Genomic DNA, 16,673 nt, shown 5'->3' with positions numbered 1-16,673 from the left:
TACAGGACGATCAAGGATTCCAACAGAAGACAAACATATACATTTCAATTATTCTCGAATGAGCGGCCGTTCATGTGAAAAGGATTAGCATTTAATAATATAATTATAGACTGTTTGTAGTGAATCCATTTGTCTTTCCCGCTCTCTCAGTCCCCACCCCTTTCCTTTGTCTACCAAGCTGTCATATCGCTTAGCCACTAGGGAATTCTCTATCATTGTTAGTAACCAATATCTACTGTTGGTTTGTTAAGCATTTCTGTGATTATTTAGTTAGTAAATAAATAATTAAGCCAATTTGTATATTGCTGAATATGGAAACTAGGGTTCGTGCAGATAACCAAGATTTTACGACGTTCAGATGAGACTGAAAAGGTAAAGAATAATTAATGACCGATTGATGACTGAAATGCAAAAGATCTTTAGATCGCTAAGAGTTAATTCAGAAGACGGAACTCCTTAAAATAAACATCTCCGTGGTGCCCCAGGTTATTAATTAGTTAATTGTTGCATGATTTAATTCAATCACGTAATCAATTAAACATTAGATAATCGATTTGATAAAATAGCATGTCATTAATGAGTCACAGACACGACACAGCCATTTTGTGACAGAACAGTCAGACGGTTTCTTCTAGAAAAATGGAAGTTTGGGGTGTATCTGGAGAAACTGCTATTTGGGGGCAATTCTTTAGTGTAGCCAGGACACACCGGGGTTGGCAGAAAAGAATGGGCAGACCAATCAGAGTTCTTTAAGTTATGTTACGCCTAATTTGTCCCCTCAGTCAGATGGTTTGCAATGTCTCCCTCCTGACACTGGCCATGACACATGTAACGCTGTAGTTAATGTGTATGTCTGTCTTTGGCACCATGCTGATACCCTGTTGAGGTTGAATGGGCTAACACCTCTGCGCGCCACAGACTTCAGAGGTAAACAAAGAATTAACCCTTGAAATTTAGCGCGCCATGCAAGTCCATTCAAGTTGAGGTAAATTATAAAATGACAGTTCCATTGCTGTGTTGCACCGTGTGACGTTTATGGTCTGACTGAATGAGAATAACCTTCCTGAACTCAAATGTATAGTTGTGCTATGACTGAGTGTTTGGTGGGGTTTGACCTTTAGGAGTTATTGCCTTGATATTTTAATGGGAGAATAATACATAACGCGAAGGGATTGTTTATTGTATTTATAAATTATTAGACCTAAATGACCCTTTACCTTAAATCTATTTTTTTCTCTTACATTTCATTTAAACAGATCATTAACTTAAGCAGTCAAGTTGCTGTCTACGGAGAAAAAAATTGCCAGAAATGCCAGTGAATCAAGATGACACACGCTGATTTATACACCAAAACATCCCTAACGCCCGACTCTACCTATAAAATGAAAAACCCAAACAGCTTCCCATCTGTCTTGTTGGGGGAAGAAGTGCTTAAGCAGTGCTTAGCAAGCAAACAGCAAGAGCAGGGAGATCATTTTAGAGTTATTCAAAATGCCTAACTGGGCCCATCAACATGAGTTATCCCAGCACTGTGCTGCTCTGCAGACTGCTATTGGTCTGGTTACTGGGAAGTAGCAGCTCCACTGAGACCTGATACAGCTATGATAACAGCTCTGGGAACAGCTCTGGGAACAGCAAAGACACTGTACTTGGAATTGACAGAAGCAAAAAGCCAACTTGCTTGTAAGAATTTCAGAAAAAGCTTGACAGAATAATTGTGAGATGACAGTATGGGTACTTGGAGAATATTGCAAGATGATATTGCGAAGTAMTCTGGTGATTTAGAGTCACAAAAAGTCAGGAGCAGTGTGTGTACGCGTGTGTGTGTGTGTTCGTTCTTACTTTCTCAGGTGGTCATGCTCCTTCAGAAACAGTTCCGTTCTTCTGTTGTTTACTCCTGAGCCACTCTTGTATGTCCTGTTGGACAGAAAGAGAGAACGGATTTCATTAATATWACACAGTGCATATAAATTAGACACACAAACAACTCAAGATGACATCACTGCTATGACCATATTAAATATTTACTGAGAAATTGATCCTGATTAATCTAAGGTATTACCAAATTCAGCCACGATTGTATCAAACACAACATCTATGGATTCATCAATGTGACCATTTGACACAAGGTTTGTCTGACACAAGGTTTGTCTATGCAGCTACAGTCCAAGCAGACGGGCACAGTTGGTAAAAGGAGGAGTTCATGTATAATAGGAGGCCAGCCATGCTGAGGTGGTTTAAAGAGCCAGCTATAGGACTGCAGTAGATGTACAGCTCTTTTAAAGCCACCTGGCCTGAATGGAAAACACTGAGGATGGTTTCTCCTGCTGTCAACATCACCATGTAAAATTAACTCAAGTCGCTCTGGATGACTGTCTTAGTCAGTTTAACTCTACCTACACGTACATATTACCTCAACTAACCGGTGGCCCCGCACATTGACTCTGTACCGCTGCCCCATGAACATAGCCTCACTTGTTATGTTACTGCTGCTATAATTATTTGTTACTTTTCTTTTCTATTTTTAACTTAACTCTTATTTGTAAAAAAAAWWAATAATAATCTTGAAACTTCTTAAAGCATTGTTGGTTACGGGCTTGTAAGTAAGCATTTCACTGTAAGGTCTTGTTGTATTAGGCGCATGTGACCAATAAGATATTTGATTTGTCTGCTAAATGACTCAAATGTACTATTTGGGCCTCATGATATTATCCCAAAACCGTGGTGCCGTTACAATATGTATTACGATTCTATATGTATTAAGATTTGATACTGGGATTTTATTACGATGATGTTCCAAACATATTGCTCACTATACTCTGTCTGCTGCAGAGAGACGAGAGCATGAGAAAATGAGTTAAATCAGTGATGGAAATAAAAGTGCTGAAGACATGTTGGCTTACTATTTTAAAAGAAGGATGGAGAACAAGCTATAAGATGAAAAACATCAGCGTTTCTGCGCAGGTACAGCAGACTAGCGCTAACTGACGCTAACTAGCTATACTTGGACACAAATCGATACTTGGAGTCAAAGTATTGTTATAATATCCAAAATAATATTGCGATATGCAACTAGCGATTTTTTCCACCATCACTAGTGCTGGCCCGGAGTGCTGCTCCATAGCTTGGTGTGTGTTGGCCAGAGTGATCTGTTGACCCTGCTAGGGCCATAAGGTAAACTCACCCCATTCCTTACAAATGTGCGCAAACGCAACATTCAAACGAGGCTACACAAAGAAAACTAATGGGACTGTAGCGAGACTGTGTTGACTTCAAAATCGGTGGTGTGAACTAGGTTTCAATTCAAGCATTGATCGACATGGTAATGCCTCTATAGTATTGGAGAAAAGTTGAAAAAAACGGACCCTCCGTTACATCGTGACGGGTCATGTCGTAACGTACAGCACGCATAAAGCATTATTTCTGTCTTACAATCTCTCTCCACCAGGTGTAGCACTTCTCTCATCGTTTAAAAACAAGAAATGGACAGTGACAGGGGTAAGGGGGGATACCTAGTCATTTTTTGCGTCATCATTGCATGCGATCATCGACACAAACCTTCAAATAGGTATGTAATGACACATTATATAAACTCTTTATAGTGTTTTATTTACATTTTAGAGGCGATAAGGTGATAAGTTGGACAGATCGAGTGAAAAAAAGCAATTTTCCCACACAACATCTCTCCTTCTCACTATCACGCATTAGTTTCGCTTCCCCACCCGCCATTTTTAAAAGACCTGACGGGGCTCATTGCCTGCTTGAATTATGCAGAAACGGACAGGGTCATATAATGATTCTGTTGGAAAGGGGAGAAATTGTGCTTTACAATGGTATTGACATTACAGTTGATCTGGAAGTATTACGTTTTTGGGGCGCTAAAATAAGGGCAATTGTACGGACCAAGGCGATGTACGAGTTTACGTTAGTTGTGGGAGAATTATAATGAAAATGGATGACGAGGTAGTAATGGAATGGTCCACATCTCAGAGGGATTGTCTGGTCATTGCTACAGTAACAACGTTAAGTCTTGCTGGTCATTGCGCTAACGCTAGTTAGCATTGGCTCGCAAAACTACCTCCAACTTCCTTCATACTGGACACAGACATAAAAATGATATCCACTAGTTCATCCGACTCTGGGGAAGTAGATACCAAAATGCAGAAGAATCCTTTAAAGATGGCTGGAGCCGTGTGTGTGTGTGGTATGGTTGTAAACAGAAAAATCCCTCATTGTGACTGCTTACTTAAGCAGCCACACACACCCAGTCAGGTATGCAGAAGATCTACTGCCACCTGGTGGGCAACAGGGGAATGTGTGCTACACAAGAAAGACACCACTCAGCCCCACACGCTTCAGGGTTTCTAGAACCATTTCAATAATGGTTAATTAAGTTTGAGCGGAAATAAAACCCTCGGGGGTTTGTGGTATATGGCCAAATACCACGGCTAATGTGTCGTTGTCGCATTGCGTCATGCCTAAGAACAGCCATTAGCCGTGGTATATTGGAAATATACCACACCTCCTCGGGCCTTATTGCTTAAGTCTATACTGTTCACCATGTAGCCTACACAACGGCACACTCACAGAGTAGATATGAGCACCCAGCAACCCGTCGACAGCTCCTTAGCGCTACTCTCAATTCCCACTGCAGTGGGTGCTATAGGAGTGGCTGCTGGACTAGCTATAGGCTGTAAGCCCATAAGCACTTTATTGATGCGCTCCTTCCTCTCCACTGACCTGGGGAAAGGAGAGGCAGCCATTGTTTCAATACTTGATCCAGGAGGGATGAATGCATAGAATCAGAATACTAATAGTAATTTAATAAGATCTCTATGATCGAATGTCTCTGCTGTAAACAAAAGCTTGGACATCTAGCCTCTTACATAGCAAGTTAGCAAACCGAAGGCATAGCTGGAGCCCTGAGCTAGATATAATTTGACACATCTTAGATTTCTTATAGTTTTAATTAACTTCTAGTTATAAGCAGTGGCGTAGCACAGTATTGAAAATCCTACCATCGGTATATCGCCCAAACCTACTAGAGGGGGAACATCCATGGTGGATAATGTGTTATGCCATGTTGGCAGGGATCTTTTAAAATATACTTATTGGGGGATTTGGCATTGTCTGGTTACAGGAAGTAATACATCACTTAAGAAATAATGCAAACAGTATTGATAAGAGTACGCATGATTGCATGGTGAACTTATAAAACAGCGCAACATACTATATTGATTCAAAGAAGCCCAACAACGGTATGCAACATTACAGTAGAGTTTGACATATAAGCTAAGTAACTAGCATGGCCACCAAACAAACCGTTGCAAGCTGCCATAATATTGATCGACATAACATGAATTGATATATGGGAAGTCTCAAAGGACACCATTGAATGACACGAGGCTGAAAACGTGCCCGATCGGGTTGCCAAGATGACTTACTAATACAGTCCAAAGTCTGTATGAAGCTTGAACATACTGTACAGTAAATGGGTAGGAAGAACAAGAGGATACAACAGTTCTTGTACTAGAACAGATGGCAAATGATTTAGTCCAGTCAGCCAAGTAGCAAAGAAGGCAAAATGACTATAGGTCCATTTTATAACGACTATAGTATCATGTATTGCTGTATCAGAAAAACTGAAATGGCCTTAGAACTTGTGGAACTTGACAAAATGGACAACTGTTACAGAATAGTGGCGAAGCATCCCAGTGGTGCCCTGACAGACTACCACCTCTACCATCTCCCTCTCTATTCCATCACTTTCTCTCCGTTTCCCAATTTCTCTGAGTTTCATGGAAATGGAAGCTCTGAGTCTCTGCATCTGCACGACTGCCTGTGTCTCTCAACTCAATGCTTGATAGTACAAGACAATAGGGGTTCTTGTTAGCTTAGCACTGTTGTATTGATTATGAGCAGTGTCGTTAGCTTCAGTAGCTTGGCTATTAGTTTGCGTTAGTTCAGCCTTAGCACGCCACAAGATTCAAGCACGTGGGCTTTGAAAGCACTACAACACCAGTCTAAATCCTTGAGGAGCAGCATGTACAGCGCCTTCGGAAAGTATTCAGACCCCTTGACTTTCTGCATTTTGTTACGTTACAGCCTTATTCTAAAATGTATTAAATAAAAAGTCCTCCGCAATCGACACACAATAACCCATGACAGAGCAAAAACAGGTTTAGAAATGTTTGCAAACATATTGAAAATAAAAAACAGAAATACCTTATTTACATAAGTATTCAGAACCTTTGCTATGAGACTTGAAATTGAGCTCAGGTGCATCCTGTTTCCATTGATCATCCTTGAGATGTTTCTACAACTTCATTGGAGTCCACCTTTGGTAAATTCAGTTGATTGGACATGATTTGGAAAGGCACACCTGTCTATATAAAAGGTCCCAGAGTTGACAGTGCATGTCAGAACAAAAACCAAGCCATGAAGTCAAAGTAATTGTTCGCAGAGGTTTTGTGTGTAGATTGAGGGTATTTTTTTTAGAATAAGGCTGTAACCTAACAAAATGTGGAATAAGTCAAGGGGTCTGAATACTTTCTGGAGGCAGTGTATGTAGTATCTCATTTCCCAATGTGTATGTTAATGCTTACAGTACATCATACACCATGTAGGCTACATGGATCAGAATGCATACAATAATAMAAATGCTCCTTTGGGGACTTTAGTGATGACTAAGACAGGATAGGAATACCATTAAAACAAAGCTCACATTTCCCATCACATTATGTGGGTGGGCAGTAATGTCCTTTTCTCAAGCAGAACAATTATAAATTCAGTCCACAGCCAACAGAACAGTGAAAGGTTCATTCCCAGGCACCATGATGTTTGGTTTATTGTGGAGCACAAGGAGAACACACATGACTGCATGGAACAACAGAGAGCACTGATGAATAAGGCTATATGCTTATATAAAGGAGGGGTGTGTGTGTGTGCTCAATAGGAATCCTGCAGTGATCTTGTGGTGCGGCCTGACGCATCTTACCATAGATCAATAAGCCATTAGAGCAGACAAGAGTCATGGTCTGGTTGCCTAGCCCTCATTTAAATCTCCTCATTCACTACCAAGCCAATCAGTGGAGCACTGAGCACCTTCTCTCTCATTAGAGGCCCATGGGTGTAGGGCTGGGCGGTAAACCATTAAAAAAAAACATATCTGTATTCATTCAAGGACCGGTTTGGATTTTTACTTTACCTTCTATTAAAAAGGCATTTTAATGTTTGATTTATTATATTAAACATTCAGTAATGAGTAAAAAAATTATAGCAATCACCCTTTTTATCGCCAGTAAGAAAACTGCTAAAAGCTGAGAACTGCTAGGTAACTTTCTAGCACGACAAGTCAACAACTTCAGGAGGGCAAGCTTGGCAAACCCCCCAGAAGTAGGTTGACTACGCACAAATAAGAACTGTAATTGAATCCAAAAACAGTCAAAGGGGAGAATAATTATTCTCATAAAGGAAACTTGACGAAATACAGGCATATACTAAGACAAAAATTTGTGACAGTGACAACAAACTAGCGCAGGAAATGAAGAAATGTATGAAAATGCAGGAAGTGAATGCTAGAATTCAACAAATAACTATGGAAATGGGAACCATTGGTTGAGTACCAGAGTGAGGTTACAAAATAGGATTTTCAATCCTATGCAATGTTCTACAAATAGGCCTACTTAAAAAAAAAATACAAATATTTAACTAGGCAAGTCAGTTAAAGAACAACATTTTATTTACAATGACGGCCTACCGGGGAACAGTGGGTTAACTGCCTTGTGCAGAATGACAGTTTTATCTTGTCAGCTCTGTGACTCGATCTAGCAACCTTTCGGTTACTGGTCCAACGCTCTAACCACTAAGCTACCTGCCGACTACTTCACTGTCAGTTTTGTATTCCTATTATTTTCGGTTTAAGTTTATTTGAACAGTATAAAGCAATCAGAATGGAGAAAGTTCATTAAAACTACTAAGAATAAATTTGTTGCCATGCACTACCGCTAAGCATATTTAAAACTATTTTTATTCCGAAACATCAAATACCATCAAAAATATGAAAACTACAGTGATATGATAATTTTGGTTTCACAGGTCTAACAATAACATGGCTATATACAGGGTGTAACAGTACCGTATCAATGTGCATGGGTACGAGGTAATTGAGGTAGCTACGTACATGGGTTGGGGTAAAGTGACTAGGCAACAGGATAGATTGACAGTAGCGGCAGCGTATGTGGTGAGTGTGAAAGTGCCTATAAAGAAAGTTTCAATGCAGCGTTTTACCCTTTCATTGTATATGCTTTCGTCACCCTGCCCGAAGTGGATGAACTGTCACTAAAACATTTTTTATTAAACTTCAACATCTAAACAGCATACAGGACTGGTATTCTATTTTCTTTTATTTTCACTGTTAAATGATCAGGGATTTGAGACACACATGAGGGCGTGTTCTTACATAGAGAACCATAATAATCAATATAATCATATGCTTTATCAATCATCCTTTTCAGTTGAAATAGTCGACAATCTGTTGTTTCAAGTCAGTACAAATGGTAAGACAGGATCTATGGAGGGAGGGATGGCTGGAGGGAGAAATACTCACTCAATGTCTTTCCGGACAGACCCCAGCAAATCTTCTCTCTCCCGGATGGCAAGGAAGTTGGCTTTGGTTTTGTGGAATTCGTGAGTGTAGTCCTAGGGTACAGCAACAAAAAAACAGGAGTAAAAGGAATGAAAAACCATTAACCATGGAAGTGAAAATGATGCATGCAGAGCTCAAGTTAGGACTAAGTTCTGATAGAGGAATAGGCGAGAGAGAGGGGAAGTGAAACAAAAAAAGAGAGGGARAGAGATGGAGGGATAAAGAGAAAAATTTAGAAAGTAAGAGAAGACAGACGGACCTGCAGAATGTCTCTGTGTCTCTGGAGCGTGTGCATCAGGGCTGCGTTGAGGGACGTCACACCTGGGGTGCTGGTGTACTCCGCCATCTTGTCGTTCACACCCGTGAGCTAAGAGACACAGCACCGTCAGTACACATACACACAACAATGCAAGATTCAACCATATTGGCATGCCTATGACAGTGAAGCTGAATACTACTTGAGGACCAAAATCCATTCTGAAATTTCATATCAACTGCATACAATGATAATTATTTGCTGGGAAGTCTTACTTTGGCCAGCAGCTGTTCAATCTCCACAGACATGGTCTCAAACATTCTATCCTGTGTCGAGTTGTTGAGGAGGGGAGTAGTATCCGAGTTACTATAGGGCAGAAAGGAAGAYAAGGGGGGAGAGAAAGACCATTAGGACTGGCAACATGTGGGCTTGGTGGAGGTACTGTATCGCCATATTTGTAACACCTATCAGTTCTTTTAGATCCATAAACACCAAGAAAAAGCATGTTTAAAGGAGAATCTCCATTGAAAGTACTTTTTAGTCCAGAAGGCTTAATCTCGGTTCTGGGAAACTGGCCCCAAAGTTGTGGTGGCAGGCACTAGTCTCACCTGTAATGTAGGACCTAGGCCATTGGGAAAGGGGTTAGGGACAAAAAAGGAACTGGTCTTAGTCTTACCTGTCTCCTCGACGGCCATCTCTGGAGCTGCTGTAGCTGGTACACAGTTTACTGAAGGACACCAGTTTCAGGTCCAGCTCATTCTCCAGCTGCCTGGCCTGCTTTCGCAAATCTGGTATGTGCAACATACATARACACACACACCGTTTGGAATTGATTAACAGGGTTGGCGTCAACAGCAACGTACGCCTACAGAAAGATTGTAATCCAAATAGCTGAAATCAGTCATATTAAATCAGATGTCTTGCTGTCTTTTTCGTATAGCTAGTTAAACATCTGAATTGATGTTAACGGTAGTTATCTATACAATAGTGGTAGATAGCTAACGTTCGCTAAGTGGAGACAAAAAAACAACCAGGCAACACTCTAATCATCCTGCTGCTGTTGACAATACAACTTTGCTGGCTAACCAACTACTTTAGTTAGCTAGCACAAAAACAATTTTGCTTAGGTTGGCTGATCATTTAGCTAAATAACTACTATTAGCTAACTAAGTGAACCTGAAATCACATAGCTAGTTAATCAACTCGACAGCAACCTAACTAGTAAACTAACTATTGTATACAACTAATCTAAAATAGCTTGCTACAACCTAAAGTTTGTATAGCTATGTGAAACTAGCTGGCTAGTTTCATTAGCTAGCTAGCTGACGAAGTTAACATTACATCGGTAAACGCTTCACTTGCTAGCAAAAGCTTGTTTTGCTAGCTAGCTAGCTGAGCTCTTAGACAGGCCACCCAACCCAACAGTGTCGATTTGCTCCATATTTGACAACACTTTTGGCCTGTAAACCCCATTATAATTTACCAAACATCGTTGTAAATGTATCCAATGGCTCTGTCTGATCGCACCCTAGTTGTGCCAGTTTGCCACCTCACCTTCCCAGTAGTTGCTGCTTCCTCCTGCCATTTTTGTCCAACGTCATCAGCTGACGCACGGCCCACCTACTGTACTTGGAACTGGAAAACTCCTACAACTGTACACTACAACAGCGCCTCCCCGTGCTGTTAACTAGTCATGTGCAGCATCCATTGACAAACTGGTCAGAACCTTGGGAACAAAAAAAGCAGTGTATGTATAGCCTCATAAATAGTAATTGATAGCGGAATGATTTTATGAGAAAGACAGCTACAGACCACACCTGCCAGCAGAAGAGAATAGGATGTTGCCGTTATAGCCTTCTTTTCATATAAACTGTGTCGACAGAAGCAATGAGGAATGTTGTGAAACTGGTCCTATTCTCTCTACATTCTTCTTCCCCTCCCCATAAAAATAAAATGGTAAATGCTAGTAGTCTGCAACACAAACAACTGCATTGRCATCTCAAAATCCAGCCTATTAAACTGACTAAACGAAATCTGCGGTAACACATTTTTAACCTTTCACAGCAGCCACCATGCAAGTTGTCTTCATTCAAAACATCAATTCATTGGCTGTCCACTAGTGGCAATAGTGGGTCGATAGAAGATGCTAAAATTGAGAATCTGCATTAACATTTTGCTGCTATGTTGCTGCTGAATGACATCTCTGAGAAGAGATTAGTGTAGAGTCAAACCAATGCAACGAATTAGGACATAAAACCATATTGAAAGAAAATGATTTATTTCATCAATGTGTCTTGAAGAATGTTCATGTCAGCATGGTCTGTCATATGGGGCTCCCGAGTGGCKCAGCGGTCTAAGGCACTGCATCTCAGGGCTTCACTACAGACCCTGGTTCGATTCCAGGCTGTATCACAACCGGCCATGACTGGGAGTCCCATAGGGTGGCGCACAATTGGCCCAGCGTCGTCCAGGTTATTGTTTGGCCGGGGTAGGCCGCCATTGTAAATAAGAATTTGTTCTTAACTGACTTGCCTAGTAAAATAAAAATTATCACCACATACAAAGTAACAGGTTGGTTTGTTATGAAATGTGTGTTGTATAGTCAGGGTTAACTTGAATTGCACTTATTTTTCTCACTCAAATACACTTGGCAACAGTTCATTATCTACAATCAATTCAGTTTCATATAAAAAGAAACAAAAATAACCATTTATATCAAAACACCAACATCCATTCAGAAAACWCTCTCTCCATCTCTCTCACACAGAAAGTAAAACAAAAACAAAAATAACTTAATTTCTCCCCCTCCCCTAAGATTAGCTGGCTTCGCTACAATATTGATTATGTGCAACTGAGATGAAAGCTAGGAGTCAGACACTCCTGTAGACTAGTGGTCCTCCACCCTGGTCCTGAATAACTACATGGTGTACAGGGTTTTGTTCCAGCCCAGCACTAACACACCTGATTCAACTAACCAGTTACTCAATAAGACATTGATGAGAGTAGAATTGGGAGGGTCAGTGTTGGCCTAGAACACGTCTGCACACCTCATACTCCTCATGACCAGGGTTGGTGACCACTGTTGTAAAGGAAGATGCCCTCCTCTCTAAATAACTCTCCTGCCACTGCTGGATGGTTCTAGAGCAGACATTCTGCACATTTTCAGTAATGTAGGGCTGCCATCTACCATAAGGATTTGATAGAATTGTATTATATCAGATGTACAAATAAATCATGAATGAATGCATGCATGAAAAAAATTAACAGCAAAAATAGAGAAATAAAAGTAAATTACAACAAAATATACATCTATGTTGCTGCCGATTATTAAAGCATGGGTAAGTAATTTGCCATCTTAAAAGGTCATTTTAAGATATGAAACATTTTAAAACAAGCTGGTCTATGTGTAGAAAGAAAAAAAGCATACATATTCTTTAAAATTGATTTTTTTAAAGAAAACCATCCATTTGTAATCTACAGTATTTGCATCTATTTCAAAGTGCTTTCCCTGAACAATTAAATGGGGAATCATGTATTTGTATTTAACATACAGTGCGTGTAGTATAATGCATAGACGGCCTTGTGCTGTATGTCCAAGAGGGCACATTAATAAGCAGAGGGCAATAGAAGTGAAAACACATACCACCTGTGAACCCAGGCCCATTGCAAGTCTTCTGCTCTGAGAGTGCATCACTTAAAATACTCAAGACTCCCGGATGAATCCTGGACGACTATTATGTCTTCCATACCACCTGAGTATCTGATGGATCACAGAATATAATCTGTACTAGGTCATAATCTGGACAAGATTCTAGTATATTTACTATGCTTCTAGTACCCACACCACCACGCTTCTGTACTATAGCCCTAAAAGAGAGTGGGGTGTCTAACTCTACAGCATCCAAGGCACTGTGTTTGATGCTCCCTCTGAAAGATTGGCTAACTGGACTGGGACAACATTGACAAAAACCATGAGAAACAGACATTTCTTGAATCATTTCAAATTACTGTAGTTAGTGTATTCATTTGTACTAGTTCCAAGTATAAGTATCAAATACATATATGGACAGGTTGATGAGTGGTGAGCTGCAAAAGTGTGCATGTGTGTGTTGCGTGCATGAAAGAAAGAAAAAGGTTTTCCAGCTCCACTAGGCCTTTAGTGTGCATCCATGAACAGAGCTAAGCAGGTGCTGATTTGGACGATTCGGCTTGGACACCAGCCATAGAGGAGAGTTGTAGACTCTGAAACAGCTCTCTCTGGTGGGCTGGAGGAGGACAGGCAAATAGGACCTGGGGAATCTTATAGGAAAGGACAAGAACAAGCCCTCCCTGCTCCACCTCTTCCTCCAGTAAAGCAGAGCCACAGAGCACAATACCAGCCAACTCAACAGTCACAGGGATGTGCAGTAGAGCAATTCAACAGTAACAGAGTGATGCTGAGACTCAGATTTTTCATGTTTAAATGTATGTCAAACAAAAACTATACAACTCTATGCACTCTAACTATTACAATTTCCACTGAACATTTTACATAAACACATTTACATGAAGAACAGTGCAGATGCAAATTTTGGTAACAGAATGACGGCACCAACTGCACAAACCATCATTCTGTTACTAAACTTCGCATCACCATTGTTCTTCAAGTAAATGTGTTTTTGTAAAATGTTCTATGGAAATTGTTAAAAGTAGTGCATAAGAGTTTTATGGTGTGTTCAACTTTGCAATCATTGGTTTTTGTTTTAAAGTGGAAAATCTGAGTCTCAGCAGCACTCTGTTAATGTGGAATTGCCCAGTGCTAACAGGATCGTATTCATTAGGGCACACTGTAGCAAAATGTTTTTGAACAACAGATAGCAAAAACAAGCATTTCTTGTTGTCCCTTCCCTGCTCCCGTCTGTTTGGTGCCTAACGAATACGAACCAGGTTGGCCGTGTATGTATGTGGGATCTCAGAGTTTGTCGGCGTTGGCGTAGAGTGTGTCCTCATCACTCTCGCTCTCATCCTGGAACTCATTGGAGAGCAGGGATTTCTTGGAGCCCATGGACGTGAGGCGTATCTCGTCCTCGTAATCGTCACGGTGCTGCCGCAGCCGGTGGAAACCATCCTTCTGCTGGTTGGACTTAGCAGAACACACACACCAGATGATACAGGCTGTCACCACCAGGGCCGTCATGGAGGCCGCTGCAGGGAAGGMGAGACAAGCATAAAGTTTATTCGGAAAGTATTCAGACCCCGTGACTTTTTCCACATTGTTACGTTACAGCCTTATTCTAAAATGTTTATATWTTTTTTTAAATCCCCCTCAATCAATCTACACACAATACCCCAAAATGTCAAAGCAAAAATATGTAGTAGGGGGAAAAAAACAAATATTACATTTACATAAGTATTCAGACCCTTTACTCAGTACTTTGTTGAACCATCTTTGGCAGAGATTACAGCCTCGATCTTCTTGGGTATGACGCTACAAGCTTGGCACACCTCTCAAGCTCTGTAAGGTTGGATGGGGAGCATCGCTGTACAACTATTTTCAGGTCTCTCCAGATATTTTCGATCAGGTTCAAGTCCGGGCCACTCAAGGACATTCAAAGACGTGTCCTGTAGCCACTCCTGCGTTGTCTTTGCTGTGTGCTTWGGGTTGTTGTCCTATTGGAAGGTGAACCTTAGCCACAGCATGATGCTGCCACCACCATGCTTCACCGTAGGGATGGTGCCAGGTTTCCTCCAGACATGACGCTTGGCATTCAGGCCAAAGAGTTCAATCTTGGTTTCATCAGAACAGAGAATATTGTTGCTCATGGTCTGAGAGTCTTTAGGTGCCTTTGGTAAACTCCAAACATGCAGTCATGTGCCTTTTACTGAGGAGTAGCTTCTGTCTGGCCATTCTACCATAAAGGCCTGATTGGTGGAGTGCTCCAGAGATGGTTGTCCTTTTGGAAGGTTCTCCCATCTCCACAGAGGAACTCTGTCAGAGTGACCATCGGGTTCTTGGTCACCCCCCTGACCAAAGGCCCTTCTCCCCCGATTGCTCAGTTTGGCCAGGCTGACAGCTCTAGGAAGAGTCTTGGTGGTTCCAAACTTCTTCAATTCAAGAATGATGGAGGTCACTGTGTTCTTGGGGACCTTCAATGCTGCATACATTTTTTGGTACCCTTCCCCAGATCTGTGCCTCGACACAATCCTGTCACTGAGCTCTACGGACAATTCCTTTGACCTCATGGCTTGGTTTTTGCTCTGACATGCACTGTCAACTGTGGGACCTTATATAGACAGGTGTGTGCCTTTCCAAATCATGTCCAATCAGTTGAATTTACCACAGGTGGACTCCAATCAAGTTGTAGAAACATCTCAAGGATGATCAATGGAAACAGGATGCATCGGAGGTCAATTTTGAGTCTCATACCAAAGGGTCTGAATACTTATGACAGTGAGTATGACAGCCCACTTGGAGTTTGCCAAAAGGCACCTAAAGGACTCTCAGACCATGGCACAAAACAAACGCGTCCTAAAAACCTACAGCATTTAACTTATTCACCTTGTTATACTCCCTACAATGACAAATCTGTGGATGTGCCCTTGAGAAAAGCACGTTACCCTAATTGCTCCTATAATAACAGCGTCTGCTAAATGACAAAAATGTCAAAAAAATGTAATTGTCTGCAGTCATCTGGCAACATTACATAAAAGGTAACATCTCCATAAAAACCATTTCTCCTCATGCTTACCTGCAGTAGCCACAACAAACTCCCGGGGCAGGCCAAAAATACGGTTGTCCATGTCAAACTCAATGATGATGGAGCTGGCGGCTTCATATGACGACACAACCACCTCCTGCCGTTGTTGCTGGTAGCCATCAGCCACAGCCTCTATGTTGTGGTTTCCTGGTGCCAGAAGAGCATGGAAGTAGCCTCCCTCTGCAGTGAACACCCTCACACCCCCGTTCAACACTATCATGGCCCCCACGATGGGCTTCCCACTCTTATCCTTTACCACGCCACGCACACCTTTATGGACCTGGGAGACAGACGAAACACAGATTGAATGTAAAGTACACAGAACAAAAAGTAAGTAGCCATGTCCGAGCCAGAACGGCCGATAGGGCAGGAGCCTATATCCTGTTACTGTAGCGTAAGGCAGCTTGATGTGCAGTACAAGTACACACTCTAGCAAAGATTTTATAACTAAACCAAGATAGACCACGTTGTTTCAAATGGGAACAAATTAGTCATAGTGGATGAAATATCTGTCTCATTGTTCTATCTGTGATGCTAGTCTATCGCAGGAAGACAGACAGATTTTTACCTTGTCAGCATGGGGATTCAATCCAGCAACCTTTCAGTTACTGGCACAAAGCTCTAACCACTAGGCTACCTGCCGCCCCAAATGCGATTGACAAATGCGTTTGATAAGTAACCAAATCGGAGTGCCGAAATGCATTAATTAATTATTATCAAACACACTCAATAACTCTTATCAACGCATTTGTGAACTTATTTAATGCATTTGTATCACATGGCCCCAGGTCAGAGATCAAGGGTATTACTGACCTCCACCAGCATGCTAAGCAGTGCCTTCCTGTTCTCAGCCCACAGCGTGGCCAGCTGCACGGCCGGGGGGAACAGACAGCAGCCTGTATACACCGTGATCTCTGGACAGTGGCCAAAGTCCACACTGAAGTCCTGKAACACAGACATACACACAGATCAGAAGAGGCATATTGGTGACCAATAAATAGTCCTGTCGTTCCAGGACTCAACCAGCAGATGC

General features: G+C 41.5%; 2 protein-coding genes and 1 long non-coding RNA gene across 4 annotated transcripts in view; all 3 read right to left on the bottom strand.

Annotated features, from left to right (window-relative positions):
* Positions 1 to 10,564, bottom strand: part of LOC111949537 (Golgi SNAP receptor complex member 1) — a 53,131-nt gene extending 42,567 nt beyond the window's left edge. Inside the window, exons 1-6 of one of the 2 annotated variants that reach the window (XM_023966803.2) lie at positions 10,458 to 10,564; positions 9,580 to 9,691; positions 9,179 to 9,269; positions 8,907 to 9,014; positions 8,609 to 8,700; positions 1,843 to 1,917 (exon numbers count right to left, since the gene is read on the bottom strand). In XM_023966803.2, coding sequence (XP_023822571.1) covers positions 1,843 to 1,917; positions 8,609 to 8,700; positions 8,907 to 9,014; positions 9,179 to 9,269; positions 9,580 to 9,691; positions 10,458 to 10,488 — 509 coding nt within the window. In that variant the 5' untranslated portion in view covers positions 10,489 to 10,564. Of the gene's footprint in view, positions 1 to 1,842; positions 1,918 to 8,608; positions 8,701 to 8,906; positions 9,015 to 9,178; positions 9,270 to 9,579; positions 9,692 to 10,386 lie in introns of both variants that reach the window. The other variant, XM_023966804.2, reaches the window with a different exon arrangement.
* Positions 1 to 16,673, bottom strand: part of LOC139022819 (uncharacterized) — a 278,818-nt gene that overhangs the window by 128,962 nt on the left and 133,183 nt on the right. The window lies entirely within an intron of this gene.
* Positions 11,165 to 16,673, bottom strand: part of LOC111982774 (carboxypeptidase D) — a 35,899-nt gene continuing 30,390 nt past the window's right edge. Inside the window, exons 19-21 of the mRNA XM_024014363.3 lie at positions 16,454 to 16,585; positions 15,632 to 15,920; positions 11,165 to 14,087 (exon numbers count right to left, since the gene is read on the bottom strand). Coding sequence (XP_023870131.1) covers positions 13,855 to 14,087; positions 15,632 to 15,920; positions 16,454 to 16,585 — 654 coding nt within the window. The 3' untranslated portion in view covers positions 11,165 to 13,854. The remainder of the gene's footprint in view (positions 14,088 to 15,631; positions 15,921 to 16,453; positions 16,586 to 16,673) is intronic.

This window comes from Salvelinus sp. IW2-2015, linkage group LG22 (genome assembly GCF_002910315.2).
Source record: "Salvelinus sp. IW2-2015 linkage group LG22, ASM291031v2, whole genome shotgun sequence".
NCBI classification, from domain to species: Eukaryota; Metazoa; Chordata; class Actinopteri; order Salmoniformes; family Salmonidae; genus Salvelinus; species Salvelinus sp. IW2-2015.
Note: the sequence above shows the minus strand (reverse complement) of the source record. Positions and strands in the feature narration are given on the sequence as shown.